Source organism: Trachurus japonicus, chromosome 8, assembly GCF_045865225.1.
Source record: "Trachurus japonicus isolate A0001 chromosome 8, Traja_1.0".
NCBI classification, from domain to species: Eukaryota; Metazoa; Chordata; class Actinopteri; order Carangiformes; family Carangidae; genus Trachurus; species Trachurus japonicus.
In genome coordinates, this window is record NC_140914.1 from 18,569,637 (window position 1) to 18,589,320 (window position 19,684).

Sequence of the window (19,684 nt, forward strand, 5' to 3'; positions counted from 1 at the left end):
CTTTAACTATTTGAGTGATATCATCTTATTTCCTGCTCTTACTAGACACGGTCTTTTTTAACTGTGCTATATAAATAAAAGTGAACTTGAACTGAACTTAAATAACAACTGGACTACTAAATAGTGTAATTGTTAAGCCACATTTCACTTCTTAAACAATCAACCTACAAGTGTCGCTGCTTTCTTTAGAGTTAAATTATGGACTGACTTCAGTCTCAGAAACCAAACAGTTCTCCTTGTTCCTGACAGACATGACCATGGAGGAAGTGAGAGAGTACGAGCGCACCACACAGGAAGCCACCAACCTAAAGATCGGCTCCTTCCCCCCTGCCATCTCCATCTCCGAGACCCCGCTGCCGTCCAGCACCCGCAGCGGCCCCAACAGCGCCCCGTCCACTCCACTCTCCACTGAAGCCCCCGAGTTCCTGTCGGTGCCAAAGGAGCGTCCCAGGAAGAAGTCGGCTCCAGAGACCCTGACCCTGCCGGACCCGGGCCGCAGGGATTCGATCTTCAAACTGCCCAGCTTTTTCTCCTGGAACTCCAGTCCGCAGCCAGAATGAGAGCCGAGCTGTGCCACTGGTGAACGCCCTCGACCTGTGGATCAGTGGAGGATGCCTGCCTGCCCAGCACATCCCACAATAACCCCCTCAACCAGCTGAAGTGAAGGCGACTTTTCACGGTCCTGGTGGCCCCCCAGCCCCCTCAGCAAACCCCGCCGGTGTTACAGCAAAGCCAACAGCTCTCAGGCTACCGATACAAGGTACCGACAGGCAGTCTGATCACCACAGCTAAAAGTCCTGTCAGGTCCAAAGGTATAGTGTGTCCCTCTGAGAGTCCAACAAAAGCAGCTGGAGGCTTCTCATTTTCCTCTCCTCCTCCTCCTCCTCAAGAAAACAGCCAGACGGCTCCATGCACCAGACAGGATGGATGGAGTCCAATTAGTCCGACTGGGTGTAGCATACATTCCTGAAAATGTTTTATCCCGCTTAACATCACCTTGTTTCCGTCCAAGCTCAGAGTGTGTTGACGAAGTATGCTGAGGTCCAGTCACTGCACATAAAACTTTTACATGTACAGATTTTGTTTCCACTTTAGCTTTAAAGATCTGAGTCTCTGGCTGTGTTGACTGGAGCTTGTGGTTTGACATATCCATATGCGGAGGAGACTGACGGGTTGTTTTTGGCCACTGTATCAGTTGAGTATTATGGTTTTCACAGTCAGGTGTAAGGTGATTGTTGTATTCTTGTATATACAGTACAGTATGAACATCAGATAACCAATAAAACACCAGTGCTTCATAAAGAATATAATATCCAGTGATACCGCTGCTATTAAATGGCTTGTGTATGTTAAAGAACATGACTATCTATCTTCTCTAAGTGTTTATTTATGATAGTGGGTTCTGTCAGCCACAGTGTCTGTAAATGACTTATGTAATTGCATGACTTCGACTGCAGACGGTGCTTTTAAATATTTGTGAATTCAGTGTTTTGTTATCTCTGCCTCATATTTGATGTTGTGTTTTAGCTGAGTTTTTACGTACAGCTCATGTGGTTTACGCGCTTTTTCTGCTTTATTCATTTGCGCTTTGTTCATTTTTTAATCATACTGTTGATGGGTTTTGTATTTAGTGAAATTGATTAAATGAAATACTGTTGTATCCAAAAATTCTGTATGTTTCGTCTTTTATGATACCATTCATTTGAGTGCATTCCAAAATAATAAAACTCATATAGTAAAACTCATAACTTAAAACTAGTTTGAAGTACTTAAGGCCTGATGGATAAACCTATAGTCCAACGACATAAAGAAATATATTCTTTCAGACGTACAAATCTGTTTCATAAGGATCATCATTGTGGAACTAGACACAGATGCAACTGTATAATTTCCACTGTCACAGTTAAATGATAAAGGGATGTAGAGACAACGCTGAAAAAGCATTTGCACACATGTACGTACAATACTGAAGAATACAAAGACCAGTTTTGGTGCCTAACAGCTGTGTGTCTTACTACAGTCATGATACAACTAGGAAGTGCAAATATAAGTTGTAGAAAAAATACACAGCATCAATAAAAGTTGACACGCCCTAATTTCATAAATGAACAATTTTATGCAGTTTTTGGGAGACTCATAATGTTTTACTTCCTTCTATACCAAAATATGAGTGTGTCCTGTGCTCTTGTTGTCTATGAAGATCAAAATCAGGAAGGAGTCACAAACCCCTGTGAGAGCAGTCAGTAAAAACACAACAAGAAGCACAACTGACTGGTCACCGTACACAACATCCAACATGGATAGCTCCAACCATTAGGCCCAGGCTAACACTGCAGTGCTATGCACTAGTCTGCAGGGGGACAGCTCTCCATTCCGACACCCCTCCATTTCGACACCCCGCTGTTCCGAAATACCCCCACTTCGAAACACCGCTGTTCCGACACAGTCCCCCCCCCCCCCCCCCCCCCCCCCCCCCCCCCCCGCAGCTGTCCAATGTCCAAGGTGCTGAACCGCGTGACGTTGTTTACACTCTGTGTTGCGGCTTGTCTGTGAAACGTGCGCTGCTCAGGGACTGGGCAGATCTGTCCCACTTGCTTTCTCCCCGACTTCGTTGTTGGAGATCTCCATGCAGTAATAGAAATACACTTTTTTTCTCCCCCCCTGCGCCGCTCGAGCGCGGCTGAACCCGGCTTGAGCTCACAGGGGCGCGAGGCTGCTGCAGCCGCCGCTCGTGCTGACAGCTGACTGAGGGAGATGCTTTGGTTGGGTTTAGGCAATGAAGAAAGGAGTTGGTTAAGTTTAGTAAAAAGACCATTAATATGAAGTATTTGCTTGTTTTGCAGTTAATTATGCACATGATCCGTTTGACCCCAAAAAGGAAAAAAGGATCAATGCGCACTGCGCACTGGGGGTTTCCCCCAATAGCCTTTTCGGAATAGCGGGGTCTTTAGAAAAAATAGAAAACCCCGCTATTACGATGAATGGAAGTCTATTGTCGGAAAGGCGGGGTGTAACCAGTCTGCAGTTAGCCACCTGGCCAAAGCAACATGTCAGCAGAAAAGTAGAACTAATTCCCATTTACCAGCAGCACAAACCAGCAGTTGCAGCTCCTTACCTTTCAGAGCCTCATCAAGTCTGGTTGTTTGTCCCGTTCCTCCAGCCAGTGAGGGTCCACAGATGATCTGAAGGGTTTTCCATCAAAGTATTCCAAGTTATGTACATTGTCATGTTAAGTCCATTGATGAGTGATTTATTATATTGACAGTATTTCTCCCCACATGTCTGACTTCTTCCTCTTTCTGAATGACGAGACAGAAGAATGTCATTGTAGCAGTAACCAAAGAAAACTTCCTAAAGCATGTTTGTTTGTTTGTTTGTTTGTTTGTTTGGCAGTAACTTGCCCGGTTCTTAAACTGACCAATCAGGGCCAAGTGTGCTCTGATTGGTCAGCTTCGGAGCTCTGACACGGCCTCTCACACGGGGTGAGATGGGCCAGAAACCTGTGGGCCGCAGCCAAACTGAATGACAAACAAATTTAATAAAAAAATAATAATTTAATTTAATTAAACTGAATAGATTTTTAAAAAAATCTATCTTGCGTTTCTAGCCAGAATAAGTCTTTCTGCACTTTTTCCAGAATAATGAAATGTACAATATTCAAACATCAAAGAAAACATTGCATATGCCTAAAGAGCTCTAAAAGTGAAATTTATTATAATTATATAATAATATAATATTATATATATTATAATATAATATAATTTATCATATAACTGCATCCCTAGGATGCCTCCAGGTCACTGCAGGCAAACTACTCAGAACTCATAAAAACTTTATTGTCCATCCATCTTACATGAGATGGAAAATTGTATATGGCTCTGGCAATAAAAAAAAAAACAAACGATAAAAACAGACACAACTAAACTTTGGCTTTGCAGTTCTAAGAAAGTCACAATACACTTCACCACAGTTTGTGCCAGTGTGTTATGTAAGCACCATTTGCAAAACAGGTGAGTATCAGACTGAAGTCGAAGTCACCTGCCCACATCCTTCATAACTTTAAAGACTGCACTGCACAGGGAGATACAACATTCACAGGTTTATACTACACACAACAAGAGAATAGACAACAGAGAACTATTATATTAAAAAATTCAAACTTTTATTTTAAAAATAATGACATTAAATTTACAGCAACACAGACACGTCGGCACAGACTCTTAGTTAGCAGTGTTTTTGGCCTGTTTTCAGGAGCACACTCCTGTCCACCATAATGTAGAATATAGTAAATATTAAATGTTCATCACGTCATAACACAATCCCACCACACAACCTCAAAGTATATTCAGCTTGACACTGACTCCTCCATCCAGCTTAGTGCGAGACGGTTAGGAAAATGTAAGTCAACAACAAGGACCAAGTTTACTCATAAATAAAAGTCAGTGCTTAAAATGTGCAAACTTGATATGAGCACAAAATGTTAAAATGACATGACTGTATCTTTTAAAAGCACAAATCCATAAACCTTAAAAACCCAAGGACAGAATATTGAGGACATTTAAAATAAACACGGTACTATTACAACGATGTAATGACAGCACAAAAAAGCAAAGTAAAATGATGTTATCCGACATTTTCCAATCCTTACATGTAAACAAAGTGAAGCCGCCATGAAGCATCGACCCGGTTGATTTTTTAAAAACAAAGCATGGGTGCATTTCCGATGTGCGTGATTGTGCCGTTGTTCCTTTTTGTTTCCTTCATTATCTTTCCTCCACATGTTTGTTTAAGTATTTTGTTCTCCGTCTCTCCTTGAGGTCACTCATGGCATTGAGGAAAAATTCATACCAGAAGAAAGTGAAGCCTGTGGACAGCGCAGCCTTCACCAGGCTGGGCGAGAGGCCTTTAAAGAAGCCTCGGATGCCCTCTTCTTTGGCTATTTGAACCATGCAGTCCACCAGGCCTCTGTAGCTCCGCACCTGCACGTCACACACCGGAGATGAGTTCAGACGGATTAGATGTCAGAAACAGATGCTGCATAACTGTGAGAGATGCTGAGCGGAGCAGCTTACCTGTCCAAAGTGAACTCTGGCCGTCTCGAAGCCGCCCACCTGCAGCCTCTTCTTGAAGAGGTCGAAGGGGTACGTGATCGTCTTGCTGATCATCCCAGCTCCACTGCCACAGACCAGGCTTCTCAGGCCTCCTGCCAGAGTCCACAGAGAGAGCTAGAGTACTTCAAACTGTCATTATTACATATACAGTATACAGTGCCTATAAAAAATCATCATACCCCTTTGAAATAGCGACATTATTTGTCATACAGGCTGAAATCAAAACCCATTTACAAAATCTTTTTCCAGGTTTATTTTACAAATTTAACCATACCACATCAAATGGTGACAGTCCTGAAAATTAATAAAAAATTGGAAAAGTTGGAAAAGTCATCAGTCCCCTTATTTAATAAGGCATAGATCCACCTATTGCTTTCATTACAGCCATCAGTCTCTTTGGACATGTCTCTAGAGCCTAGATTAGAGAATATTTACCCATTCTTCCTTTAAGAATTGTTCAGTCAAATTCTGTGGTGAGTGGCTACAGACTTCTCTCTTAAAGTCCATCCACATCCATTTCTATTGGATTTAAGACTTGGCCACTCAAGGACATTTCCATTTCCATCCTTCAGCCACTGCATTGTTCTTTTGGCGGTATGTTTAGGATCGTTGTCATGTTGGAAGGTGAATGACCTGCCCATCTTATGCTGTCTGCTGTCTAGCTAGAAAATACATGTTTTCCCCAAGACTTTGGGTGTACCTGGCAGCATCCATTCCCCTTCAATCCTGACCAACTGCCCAGTCCCTGCTGAAGAGCAACATCCCCACAACACGATGTCCCCACCACCATGCTTCACAGTAGGTATATGGTGTGTTATGGATGGTGTGCTGTGTTTGGTTTTTTTTTTTGTGCCAAAAATGGCACTTCGGTCCAGAAAGTTCAATCTTAGTCTCATCTGACCATAAAATCTTTTTCCACATGGCAACAGAATTATCCAGGTGTTTTTTTAATAGTTTAAACAAGACTGATTTTTCAGAAAAGGTTTGACAAATGGTGAAGGTTTTAGCAGGGTTAGATGACTGTGCTGTATGTGCTCTGATGGGCAGCACCAGAAGAACGAGCTCCACTGACCTCCTGACTTCCCAGCGCTGGGCGGCGGATCCAGCATCTTCCTGAAGACATTGTAGAAGAAGAACTGCAACCCAGCGTAAGGAAAAACAGCCATGAGTGTTGGAGACAGGCCGCGGTAGAAGGTCAGCAGTCCCTCCGAGCGGACCATGGTGGACACCGCATGTCTCATGTTCCTGTACACCTGAGAGGACAAGTGAGACAGGGTTTAGGCACTGGGGATCGCTGCTTTACATACTGGCCACTACCACATTTATGTCAGTAAATAACAGCAACTAATGGAGTTAAAGCAGCATAAAACTGATGATGTCCATTTTTTAAGTATCATTTTTGCTGTTAAGGGCCAAACTCTGGCAATATAAGCCTAAATATCAGTGCGTAACGTCTCCACCACACAACATTTTCCTTACTAACTTTCAATAGATACAAAGAGAGATTATAACAGTCAAAACATGGGCAATCAAAGTGATACTTAGGCAGCTCTCTATTGAATTTTAGAAAATGATGAAGACCAATTTGTTTGGCTGATTAAATGGCCGCAAAGTATTGTCTCTGTTAGTGGCTGATTGCACCCTTCACCGCTCTCACATGTCCACACAGAGGGTTAGGGTAACACCATGGCGACACCTGAGACGGCTGAGGACAAGAGGTAATGGTGATTAAATGTGTTTGGTCACTCACACGCTGACTGACCGAGCTGTCTGGACTGTTAATTCATCATGTGCTTTTTTTTTTGTGGGGTATCAGCCAGTTAATCAGGGACCTGCTTTTTCCTGCTACAAACTATTAGTTAGTTAGTTATAGTTTATTTCGGACATGTTAAAAGAAATAAAACATAATACAGTAATGGACAGACAGAACAAATAAAAACTTTGCAAAGACAACGCATGAACAAAAATAAAATAAAATAATTGAAAATAAAGATAATTTGATTTTTTTGTTTGTTTGTTTGTTTTTCATATCCGAAAAGGAGTGGGAAGAAGTAAAACTTATTTACTCCCACCCCTTATCCATAAATTATCTATCAAGCTATCTTGTCATTATAATCTATACAATAAATTAATTTATGAGTTTATCTAACTGGATTTATTCTAATATATTAACACTAATCTTTATCTCTCTGATATATGAGTATATACATATGTAGATTTATTCTAACATATTATCACTAATCTTTATCTCTCTATATAGTCATATACATATAAAAACATATACAAACACATTCATACATACAAAGACAAACTGAAAGTAACACGAATAGAGCAACAAATAAACTAAGTGGGTAAATAATACCCAAATAAATAATAATAAGCACCTTGTGGTTGTCAACTATTGTTATGACACTCGCCTAATCCACTATTGGTCAACCTCTATGACCAATTAATGTAATAAAATCCTATATAACTCTCTGAGGAGCTGCTGCAGTGCACCAGCAGTAGTGTGTGTCCTACCTTGGGTTCACCCTGAGCTGCAAAGCGAGTGCGCAGTGTGTCCAGAGGCTGGCAGGCCACCGTGGCAGAGCAGGCAGCCAAGCCGCCACATATAAAGTGAACCCCTGAGGTCTGGCTGTCATACCGTGTCGACTTGTGGACAAACTCAGTCAGAAGCTCAAAACTGGCAAACTGCAAACCAGACATGCACAAATGAGGGTATCTTAATACGGTGATCTTATCATTGGGACACTTTGGATGCATTTCTTTCTTTGATTGTGTGAATTCACAGGCTCTATACCTGGACGGCCCCGAAGCCGATGGAGAGCAGCTGTGCCGGGATGTGGCCCTTCCAGAAAGCAGAGAGCCCTTCTTCAGAGTGAATGCAGCGAGTCGCCTGAAATAAACCCCGGTACTTCCCCTCCGGTCTCTGGGAAGACACTTTCTCAATCTGCAGCTGGTGGAGGGAGAGAAGTATTGATGAACATTGTCAACACATAATCACATCTTTTTTTTAATAGTGATTATAATCTCTCCTGTTTTGTGGCAGTATGTTTACTTTTAATGAGTTAGGAGCACAGCTATCACTAAGTTGACAATCTGATATTCCCTTTTCCTCATTCACTTTGGTCCATATGTGATAACACTAAACACTATGAAGTATCATTATTATCATGATGATGCACTGCTTTATTTTAATACAAATCAAATCTTGCCCTAGGCTGAAAGAGATCTGGACCAAAATTGTTAAAACTTTCTCATCCATTTATAAGAAGGATACAGAGTCATCCAGTCCTCTGACAGCCATCTTTGGTGTGTGGCACAACTAACAATTAATCAGAGGAAAGCAATAGCATTGTCCTCATTGTTGGCCAGGAGACTGGTCTTATTTAACTGGATAAAGGCAACACTGCCCGCCATCCCATAAACGATGGGTAGCAGAGGTGATGGCACCTTAAATTAGAGCACCTTACTGTAGATTTACACTGCAGGGCAACACTAAGCGGTATTGTTAGGTCCGGCAGACTTTTATTTCTAATTTTGAACGTAAGTTTTCGTCTGCTTTAGTTTAGTTTAGAGTTGTACAGTGGTGTATTTTTTTGAGTCCTGTTGTCTTCTTCAGAATGGGATGTTTGTTCCATCCATCCATCCATTTTCATCCTCTATTTCCGGGTCCGGGTCGCGGGGGCAGCAGATGTTTGTTGTGTTGTGTAAATATGAAAAGTAAACAAAAACACTTTGATTATCATTTTATACCAATCAAATCGAGGTCAGCTACATCGTTACCTGAAATCTGATTTTAATGACGTCGAGTGGGCTGATGAGCGCTCTGGTGACCATCCCAGCAGCGGACCCAGCCAGAGCTGCCTCCTCTGGGGACAGGGCCGTGTCCTGAGCCCTGGGGTCGTAGCCCACCATGACTCCACAACCTCAGGATCCTGTTAACACTGCAGACAGAAATAATTCATCATTCATGTTGTAACATTTACATGAGGTTTTACTCAGGGGTAAAACCTTGAACCATTCACATGTACAGATGACAAAGACTATAATGGTAGAACACTTTTCATATGTATAAGTTTACACATTATGTTATTCCTATTTATTTTTGATAGCTTCAGTATTACAGATCAGTGGTGTAAAGGTTTACTGTGTTTTTGCTTGGATAAAAGTACAAACACAACAATGTAAAAGCAGAATGAGGCATTACACGCTAAAATTGAAATTACTTTAAAGTCGTGAGTAATAAAACAACATGTATTCATGATGCACAATGGCAACTTTCAGAGAGTTTCCGTTTCAAACATGTTATTGGATAAGTTTTACAAAGGCAATAAGTTGTGAACATATTCAAATGCTGTAGCAGGTTTTTATAAAGCTATTCTGCCCTGATTTGTGTGCTGCTGTGTAGTTTAACCAACAGCAAAGTATCATATGTGACCATATACATGTAAAGTGAACACCGATCATGTTATAAACTATAAAAATCAGATCTCTGGATCAGGATTATATGTGAATGTGTTGAGTTTTTTTAAGCCCAGACACTATACGCATGGCATAATATCATCAATCATGTTTTTATGAGTATGTGCGAAATATCTTCGTTTTAGATATTGTACTGACACCGACACTATCAAAACATAATTATAGACGAACTGTCATGGTCAGGACTATGATGCAGTATTAATGAAAACATGTTATAAAGACCAGCTGAGGCAGGAGCCACAGGATGTAGAGGACACGCTAACACTGGGACCTTGATACATGAGCTACGTTAAAAGCAGCTATTTGCTTTGTGCCGAGGCTCAGCGCTGCGGCAGAAACTTGGGTGTATGATTTCTTACCTTGTGGTAAAAATGTGTCATAAATGCAACGAGATAACAGGACCGGAGCTGGACAAACACAGTTCAACATTACCTGGACAAGATCACACACCCATCGCACGCCATGTACCGGGGGACAACACTTCCGGGTTACTGTCAAAGAAGAAATATCCGTGCAAGATACATCCCCGTGTCACCACCTAGCGTCTGTGTACTAACCCTACAGTAATGGTACTAACCTAACACAGCATGCCGTGAGATGCATTTAACGAATAATTTTTAACAACATAAAGCTTAAAATTACTTTAAAACAACTCGTTCATGAAATAGTGTACACAAAAAAAGTTGTGGTGTACACTTTCAAAATAAGCAGAAGTTGCGTAGTTACACTCGGTGGCCACTAGTCGGCACTGAACATGATAGTAAACCTGTGATTACCTCGGATATATCCATGCACAACTGCTTCCAAAAATAAACCTTTCACACTTAAAAGAAGCCAAAAGGCGTTGTGAGACATTGCGATAGAGTCATACACAATCAGCCCTATTTAGGTGCGTAGATACGTTGTTTTTGATGATGTCGGGTCGGGCGGGGTCGGCAGGGATTCATCTTGACTTGACACGTAACGGCAACAGAAACATTTCAACAGCTTCTTCATGGCCGTTTAAGGGTCAAGGAGGCCACCTTGGCATTAATCCGTTTTTTTTTTGTTTTTTTTTATACATAATAACATACCGTAACAAAATACTGTGGTCAGTCTGTGTCATTGATCTTTGAACATGGTCTTTGAAGCGTGACAGCGGTCATTCCCGTGTCGGCCTGAGGGGGCGGTGTGGCGCCTGTTGGCGTCCAAACGGCCAAAACCACACGAGTAGAGGAAGGAGAATAGACAGCAGCTTAGATGTGAAGAATTGATGTAAAAAAAAAAAAAATTCCCCCCAAAAAACGCCACCGTATCCTCGAAATGTAAGTCTTTGGTTTGATTTATCGCTTTTAAAGGCAGTTTCCCCGTCTCTTTGAATTCATGACTAGTTGTAAAATATATGAGATTGGTGTAAAACTTGACGCTAACTCGTATTAACGTCAGGATTCAGCGAAACACGTACTTTAGCTAATGAACTGCTAGTTAACAGTATTTCTGTGTTTATTTCTTACGAGAAACCAACTGCGCCCGTGTTACAGTGACACTCGTGGCACAGTTAACCCGACCATAAACCAAAATAATGTCACCCAAGTTGTCGTGAAGCTAACGTTAACGCTATACATCAAGGTACTTGTTGGGTTTATTGCAAACATATTGGTAATTATTTAAATTAAAGTGTCACAGTTAAAAGCAGACTTTGTTCCTGTGTTGTGGGTTAAGTCTGTTGATTTTGATGTGTTGAGTGACCTTTTAGTTGTCCCGAGTTTGCTCATGTAATCCCTCCTATCCCTCAGTGAATGAGCTGTGGGGAGCAGCCGGTTTGATGACAGTACAGGATTTTGAGGTTATTGTTGTCCCTCAAATTGTCCTCTGGTCCCCCGGTCTCTGTCTGCAATGCATGTTGTGTCCACGGTCGGGAAGCAGACCCCTTAATCTGTGCTTGAAAAACGCCTGTCAACTGTTTCACTGATGTAAAATATAATGGTAAAATAGTGTTGTTTGGTATTTCCAGCTCTCTGGTGTCCTTTGGGTGCAGCTGCATAAAATGGAAAACTCCACTGACGACTACAGGATTCAGTCATTTGACATGGACACACAGGTTTTGCTGAAAACAGCCTTGAAAGGTGAGCATCTTTAGTGCTGTTGCTGGTATCCAATGTGTAGTTATGATGATAAACAACACCTCAGACAAGTTTCTGTTTCTTATAGATCCAGGCTCAGTGAACCTGGAGAAGGTTTCCAGCATCATCGTGGATCAGTCTTTGAAGGACCAGGTGTTCAGCAAAGAGGCAGGACGGATCTGCTACACCATCGTTCAGGTTGGATATCTGTTTGTGTTGTGTATGTTAGTTTAAAGCAGTGTGTGTACTGATTGTATAAAGCAGTGTGTGCTGATTGTTTAAAGCAGTGTGTACTGATTGAGGCAGAAGGATTTAAGAAACTAGAACAAGATCTGATTGAGTCTTGACTCTTGTTGACCAAATTCTTAATCCTCTTACATTATCGATGCTTAACCCTGGAGCAACAAGAAGCTCTCGGAGCCAACTTACCCACACCACTGTGTTCCCTGGCTTTTTGTCCATGCTTTACCTTCTGTCATCTGTCCTGACTCTTGCTTTGTCCACCGTCTCTCTCTCTCTCTCTCTCTCTCGATCACGATGGCGCTCAGGCCGAGGCCAAGCAGAGCAACGGGAACGTGTTCAGGAGAAACTTGTTGAATCGGCTGCAGCAGGAGTTCAACAGCCGTGAGGAAACCAGGAGGCGCTCGCTGCAGGAGTGGGTGTGCTACGTCACATTCATCTGTAACATCTTTGACTACCTCAAAGTAAGAGCCAGAGAGAGAACTGAAGGGTTTTGTTTTGTTTTTGTTTTGTTAAATTGCTCATCTTGTTAAAACAGAAGTAAGCAGAATGTTTGTGTTAATATAAGTCTTAAATAGTTATATCTTCCGACAGCAATCACTTACATAGAGTGTTTGGTCTGAAACACGGGTCTGTCAGTCACTCTGCTCTGCTGTAAGCCGAGGAGAAAACTTTCCTTGTATCCTACAACCTTTATCCAATGAGGAGAGAGAACGGCATAAAGGGGCGGTCCTCTCTGTGTGTGCAGCCAAGGGATGCGCGTGAATGTGGTGACGTATGGACGAGGGCGGGGACTGCTAACTCCATCGGCTGACAGGAAGTTAGCCAAAACCACCGGATCGCTTACTTCTGCTTTAACTGTCACCTTGCAATGTCTTGATTTCATCTTTTTAGATTTAGATTTCCTTAAACTTCTCACAACCAGTAATACAGTGCACATGTTCATTCAGTGGCACTTTTCCTGTATATAAAACCAATATTATGTCAGTGGTGGGGAATGAGTGTGGGAGGTGTGGCCCCACACTCAGGTTTCATCCATTACAACAGTGTATTATTTAGACGGGTCAGTTTCCTTGGGTTCATTTCATTCAGTGTTGACAGCTGATGCTTCTCTGCTCGTGTGAAAAAGAGCTCATATCCAGTCGCCTCAATGAGAGTTGTGCTGAGCTGCTGTTTACAATCTGTGTGCCTCCTGACATGTAGGTGAACAACATGCCGATGGTGGCCCTGGTCGATCCTGTGTACAGCTGTCTGATACGGTTGGCCAAGCCAGATGCTCTCCTGAACGAGGAGGAGGTGAGGAGGAGGACAGTAGTTATTTTTATTTTATGTTGTATACAGTTTAGTTGGTGATGATTAACTACATCCCAATAGACAGACTGTTTTCTTTACAGCTTTGTGCCTTGTGTATCACAGATGTTCATGTACTGTGGCTTATTCTTTGCTGCCATTACCTGAATAATCAACAATGTTACATCAGTAATGATCTAATAGTAACAGAACGGCACCGGTGCTATGATAGTTCACCAACATGTTCCATGTGAAATGTCAATAAACAGAAAATATGTATATTCAGTGTGAAATGCAGTAACACATTGTATGTATCCCTGAAGTCAAACAAACATCCCTTCCTCATGAAACCTCTGCAAAACTTGTGTCATGGAGGTTTCAATTGAACATCATTTACACTTTTCATTGAAACCAAACCAAACAAATTAAAACAAGAGTTGAATTTTTAAAAGTTCAACACAATTTGTTGATTTTTCCTCCCCTAGTGAATTCATGCAGTACGAACACAAAACCTGATTGGTTCTCCTGTCTGCGTCCTGAGCACTGATTGGTGCTTTGCAGGTGGAACCTTTTTCATAGAAGTTAGAGAAATTACATTAAAAAAGGAAAACTTTTTTTTATAGAACCCCAAAATAAAAGATCAGAATGAAAATGTATTTGGTGAATAGAGGTTTGCATATAAGAGTTCAATATAATAGTGTCCAACAAGTGAGAGGAAACATACAAACTCCACACATAAAAGCCTAAGTCACATACATTATAGCATATTAGTGTGATATGGTATGTTAAACCTTTAATTCAAGTCATTCGATTGAATAAGGAAATGTTATTTCTGTAACTGTGTGGAATATTTTAAGTTGTCACATTTCAAGAGTGTGTGTGTCCTCCCCCTCCCCCTCCCCCCTGCAGGTGGACTGCCTGGTGCTGCAGCTGCACCGTATCGGAGAGCAGCTGGAGAAGGTGAACGGTCCGAGGATGGACGAGCTGTTCTTCCTGCTGCGGGACGGCTTCCTGCTGCAGGAGGGGCTCAGCTCCATGGCCCGGCTGCTGCTGCTGGAGATCCTGGAGTTCAGGGCCGGAGGCTGGCTGCTCAGCAGCACCGCCCACAAGTACTACTACAGCGAAATTGCGGATTAGGCCGGTGGTGAGGACGATGGTGCTGAGCAGCTTCTTTTTTTTTTTTTTTTCCTGATGGCTGCATTAGGAACCCATCAAGCACCTTGGACAACCTCTGCTTAATCACGACAGAATCTAAAAACCAGCAGTTCTCACATTGGACGACGCCCCCCCCTTCGTTCCAGGTAATCAGCAGGGGGATCGTGAAGATAGCGGCTCATAGTGTAACAAGACTTTGGTTTTTGCTGGATTGTTCCCTGCGTTTGATAATATTACTGAGAAATAGTGCCGTGGATGTGAAACGTGCAATAGTTCAGAGAGCTGGAGTTCAGTTCACGAGGTTTAGCCACATTCAGGAACACTTTGTTTCAAGGTTTGATTCCAGCTAGAGGAGCTGAAGATATTTTTTATGTTTTTTTGTTTTTGTTTTTTAAAATCTTTCTAGCATTCCTGTTTTGAGAAAACATTTCAACTTATTTTTTACCAAATATATGAAGTTGAGAAAGACATTCCAGTCAGATGCAGGCTGATCTGGTCTTTGCTTTACCTTTTATTGTTGTGTGACCAATTTTTTAATCATTTGAAGATAGATATTTTAAATATTTAGTTTAATATTTTATCATAGGATTGAGTTTTACAAAAGGTTTGAGTAGCAGTTCAGAGGAATTTTCTGCCCAATTTTTCCTGTGGGATTCCTGTGTTACTGTCTCTTTGCCACTCCATTATGTGAAGCTCAGACAAAACATTGTCTTAATTCAGGGATTTTCTTTTGTTTTTTTTGTTACACCTCAATTTACTCAATCTATGAATACAAGACAAAACATTTTGGTTTGATTTGACATTTTAACTTTTCTATAGGTCAGATATTGGAAATGATTTCTGGATTTACAAGTTTGAGTCGTTGAACAAATCGTGCCAATGTAACATGCACAGGACCATCCTATCCAACACAGCTGATTTTACAGAGTTTAAACTCTTTCATTTGTAGTCAAGGTGCTTGGGGAGTAGTTATTCCCCCACTCCAAACACACGCCCTGTCACATGAGCATTAAACTAGAGGTAAAGTATTTTGCATCTGAATTCAGGTTCCACCAGCACTGGCGACACTATGTAGCTGAGCTCAAGTTTTTACGTTTGAGTCTGTTGTTACTTCAGTTCATTGTTTATTTCACCGACAGCTCTAAGGTCTACAACCAAAGCTGTGCCTTGGAATCAGACGGACAAAAGCCTGGGACAAGTGTCATGCGGTTAAAATATGACATGACGTTGTAAACCTGTAAAATGTAAATAATTAAAGTTTAATATAAAATTTACTTTCTCAGCAGTCAGACAAATCAGACGAACTTGATGAATTCCTTGAGAAATTCTTAATTTCAAGAATTTAAAAGTTGAAAGTGGTCAGGATTTAGGAAATTTTGTATTCATGTCCCAAAATGTTTTTTTTTTTTCTAGTAGTATTTGAAGGTTAATGCATAGATTTTTGGTATTCGTCACTGCATTCAAACTAGCAATGGGTAAAATGACATGTTACTGACTGCAGTATGTTTCTGTATTTTCTTACATTGTTGCTACATTTTTACATCACTCAGTTCCATTTTTTTATGGTTGGGTTGTACATTTAATGCAAATTTATTTGTTCTAATAAATTTCTGGAAGTTTTTCCTTAAATTCAGTTCAGTATGTTTATTGTGTTTCAATGAACAATTCCAGCGGGCAGGACCGTTTATGATACACAACACGATGTCTCAATGTAAAAAGTGACAGTCTATACACATTTCACTTCCTCGTCAGCTCTTTGTACAGCGTCCTTCCACCGAAAGGATTTCCACGGTGTTGTAATATTTACATTTGCAGTTTGAGCGACACAATGTTTTGCCGAATCCTGAATGACCAGCACAACATGTGTCAAACTGTGAGTGTCTTTCTACCACCAGCGGTAGTGGGCGTACGCTCTGTTGGACTCCGCCATCTTGTGCAGCTCATGTTTCTTCTTGATAACGTTGCCCTCTTTGACGTAGGCCGCCATCACCTCCTGGGAGAGTTTCTCATACATGTGCGTGCGTCTGTGTTTGTTGTCCCTGCACTCTGTGATCATCCACTTCATGGCGAGGAAGCGCTGTCGGTTGTCCGTGAGAGGAATGGGCACCTGGGGGGGAGGGGAGAAATGAAGTTATGTTAGACTTGTTTGTTGTCACTCTGGTGCCATTTTCTTTTTTCAGATGAACAACCTTCAATGACCCATCAACAGTAAGGGGAATAACAGTGTTATAAAATAACAGTGTTACTAATGGCGCTACTTTTTTAAAGCTGTACAGAAAAGAAAATTGAATTTGAGCCCACTGTGGGTCCTGTGGGTAATAACTCATCTATCAGACGTTGTAGGCCAAACTTTGCAAAATTCTATTTTTGATTAAATCCGGGTTGAAAGTGGAGTATTTTTTTTCCGCATTGGATAGTGCAGGCGCACGGATTATACGTCAACCTGCTCACGATTCATCAGCCACTGATATTGGATCTGTCATCCGTCATTCAAACGTCTGAGACACACACACACAGAGCTCGGTCTCGCACCAGGCTTTGAATATCCCGCCCGCTCGATAACGACCAGTCAAATTCGTTTTCCTTACTCGGGTAAATTCGTGCGGCAACTCGTGACAACTCGGCGCAACAAACAGGACAAACGACCATTTCTGAACACCTTTAAATAACGAGTCATCAAAAAAGTTACTGTTTACCCTGTTATAACACTGATAATAAATGCACCGTTACTCGCCGTTATCTGACTCAAGAAGTCCCGTCATAAAAAAATGCTAACCCGTTAACGTGTTCAATAAATACACATATTTTTTCAGTCAATCATCTAGTTGGGAAAAAGCGTTTTATCCAGAACTAACCAACTCACTCAGTATTCCTCCGCACAGACAGACTCCACGATGAGCCTGTCTGTGCGGAGGAATACTGAGTGAGTTGGTTAGTTCCAGATAAACGGGAGGTTATGGTTATGGTTAGGGGATTAGGGGGGCGAGTCCAAGTAATTTGACATATTTGAGCATATTATAGAAAAGTAATGCAATAATTACTTTTCCTAGTAAGGCAAGGCATCTTTATTTATATAGTGCATTTCATACCAAGGCAACTCAATGTGCTTTACATAAAGACAACATTTAAAAAGAACAGCATAAAAACAAACACTTTTTTTTAATGAAAAGAAATGTAAACATTAAACATAGAGTTAAAAGCAAGATTAAAAAAGTAGAGAGAGAAAAGAAAATAGATAAAGTTTAAAGTTCTTAAAAGGAGCTCAGCCATAAGCACATGAAAAGAGAAATGTTTTTAACCTGATTTAAAGGTGCTTACAGTTGGGGCTGATTTCAGTTCTGCTGGTAGTTTGTTCCAGTGTGTGCAATTAGTTACTTTTATAACGTAGTAACTGAGTTACTAAGTCTTACGTTACTTTTCGGGGAAAGTAACCAGTAACTATAACTATTACTTTTAAAAGTAACGTGCCCAACAACAACCCGTCACTGACCTGGTAGTACTTTCCACCTTTCTGTATGCTGGCCAACCCGACCACCGGCTTACAGTTCTCCAGAGCCTGGTGAAAGATGGTGTAGGGGTTACACTCGATCTCATCCTTCTTCCCGTCGGGAGCTTTGTGGTATTTCTCCACCTGTTTCCTCTTTATATTCTCTAGAGTCTGGGAAAACAGAAGCAGCAGCGATTTAGAGCACCACTTTATTGGGCCAACAAACAGCAAATCACTTCAGAGACTGGACGGTGTTTTTGTTTTACTTGTGTCATGATCTCTCTGGCCAGAATCTTGTTTCCATGTTTCATCATCATGTTGATGAATTTACTGCAAAGCAAAGCAAACAGAGATGATCATGTTTGACTGAACAGCTGCCATCAGTGATGCTGCTCTCCTGCAGTGACCTCAGGTGGTTGTTGTTTTACCTGAGGTCTGGGTCGTTGAAAACAGAGCTGGTGACGCTGTTGGTTGCTGCCTTGATGGGTCGAAGCACTTTGAGCTGCTGCTGCTCCCTCTCCTCCGCCGTCAGCTCGGCCTCTGGTCTGTTGTACGCCTCCTTGCTGACCTCCGGCTCGAGGTAGTACGGGTTGTACCTGCTCCATCTGACCAGGAACACCCTGCAGACGAAGGACACACGGGGAACTCGCATGAAAACGTCTCTCGGCAGAAAATTAATTTGCAATTTGTCAGCTGAATATCTTTTAGTTTGGACTGTTGCAATAAAGTAGTAACCTGAAGGAGTCTCACACGTTTCTCATATTTCACAGACTAAACAGTAAAATGATTAGTAAATTAAAGTACAATCAAATAAATTAACAATAAAAATAACTGTTGAACCCCTGTAGAGCACGATGACATCCTTTCAAAACTTTTAAAATCTGATTTTGACATGAGTTTTGAAACTATTTAGGTCAGTGAACTGATTCACAAATGATAAACTGTTTAAATCCTCACTAGTCATCTCATCCTCTGGATTTTTTTTTTTTTTAACCTGACTGTAAACTGACATTCTTTGGGTTTTGTCCTAAACTGTGAATATGACTCTTTGGCCTGTAGAAACATGAAGGTCAATTCATGCCGTTTCATGGCATCTTATGGATTTAACAATTGAAGCTGCAATGACTGGACCATACATCGATCAACCCATTAAGAAAAAAAGTCTAATGTCACAATGTTTCAAATGTTTTTTTCCCCAAACAAAAATATCAAATATTTGCATATAAAATGTGCACATTTTAATGTCTTTGTAGTGCATGATATCAAACAGGGCCGTTTTCGGGCTTCAGGCAAAAAAAGGACAATTGAAGATGTTTCAATTGTCTGACTTTTTAGTGACGAGTGAATTTATCGATTAATAAAGATAAATGACAGATGAATTAATTGCTTGACCGTACTGCAGACATGTTGCTCTGATGTGATGGGGGACTGTCGCTGTATAAGAGATATTACAGAGTAATTCATTACCTGGCTGATTGAAAGCTCGTATAACATTATTGTTTCGATTATTAAAAAAAAAACGTTTTCTGTGGCTGCGGTGGATAAAACATTATTAAAAATTACCAGGACTCAGGAGCTAATAAACAACGCATTGTTTAGTTTCATTTCCAGGGTTTTAAAATGTAAATGGCAGCAGCAACGCGTCTGCAGCACAGTTATATTAAACACACTGTTAATCTCTTTTAAATCTTTGTAAAAGTCATATTTACCTCGGTGTCCACGGCTTTAATAATCCTGACAAGGAGGCCGCCATCTTCACAATGTGAGTGTCAGTCAGGACCCCGGCTCAGCTCAGTACGTCCTAAAGTTGCCTG

At 41.3% G+C, this 19,684-nt stretch overlaps 4 protein-coding genes across 4 annotated transcripts in view; 2 read left to right on the forward strand and 2 right to left on the reverse strand.

The window, feature by feature from the left end:
* The window catches only part of pitpnc1a (phosphatidylinositol transfer protein cytoplasmic 1a), a 49,151-nt gene extending 48,273 nt beyond the window's left edge, over window positions 1–878 (forward strand). The window contains exon 10 of the mRNA XM_085784396.1: window positions 250–878. Coding sequence (XP_085640522.1) covers window positions 250–560 — 311 coding nt within the window. The 3' untranslated portion in view covers window positions 561–878. The remainder of the gene's footprint in view (window positions 1–249) is intronic.
* Window positions 879–4,748: 3,870 nt separating this feature from the next.
* slc25a19 (solute carrier family 25 member 19) lies at window positions 4,749–10,101 on the reverse strand. Its single transcript, XM_085784369.1, has 7 exons — window positions 9,956–10,101; window positions 8,898–9,058; window positions 7,912–8,067; window positions 7,632–7,802; window positions 6,184–6,364; window positions 5,073–5,203; window positions 4,749–4,979 (listed from the first exon to the last, which is right to left on the reverse strand). Exons 2-7 carry the CDS (start codon window positions 9,027–9,029, stop codon window positions 4,764–4,766), a joined length of 987 nt encoding a protein of 328 aa, XP_085640495.1. The 5' UTR covers window positions 9,030–9,058; window positions 9,956–10,101; the 3' UTR covers window positions 4,749–4,763.
* A 664-nt stretch (window positions 10,102–10,765) lies between these two features.
* On the forward strand, window positions 10,766–16,012 carry LOC146983044 (MIF4G domain-containing protein B-like). Its single transcript, XM_085784374.1, has 6 exons — window positions 10,766–10,900; window positions 11,590–11,701; window positions 11,787–11,896; window positions 12,247–12,402; window positions 13,142–13,234; window positions 14,138–16,012. Exons 2-6 carry the CDS (start codon window positions 11,623–11,625, stop codon window positions 14,363–14,365), a joined length of 666 nt encoding a protein of 221 aa, XP_085640500.1. The 5' UTR covers window positions 10,766–10,900; window positions 11,590–11,622; the 3' UTR covers window positions 14,366–16,012.
* On the reverse strand, window positions 16,013–19,634 carry mrps7 (mitochondrial ribosomal protein S7). Its single transcript, XM_085784373.1, has 5 exons — window positions 19,580–19,634; window positions 18,299–18,490; window positions 18,137–18,200; window positions 17,874–18,041; window positions 16,013–16,490 (listed from the first exon to the last, which is right to left on the reverse strand). Exons 1-5 carry the CDS (start codon window positions 19,621–19,623, stop codon window positions 16,269–16,271), a joined length of 690 nt encoding a protein of 229 aa, XP_085640499.1. The 5' UTR covers window positions 19,624–19,634; the 3' UTR covers window positions 16,013–16,268.
* Between the last annotated feature and the right edge of the window lie 50 nt (window positions 19,635–19,684).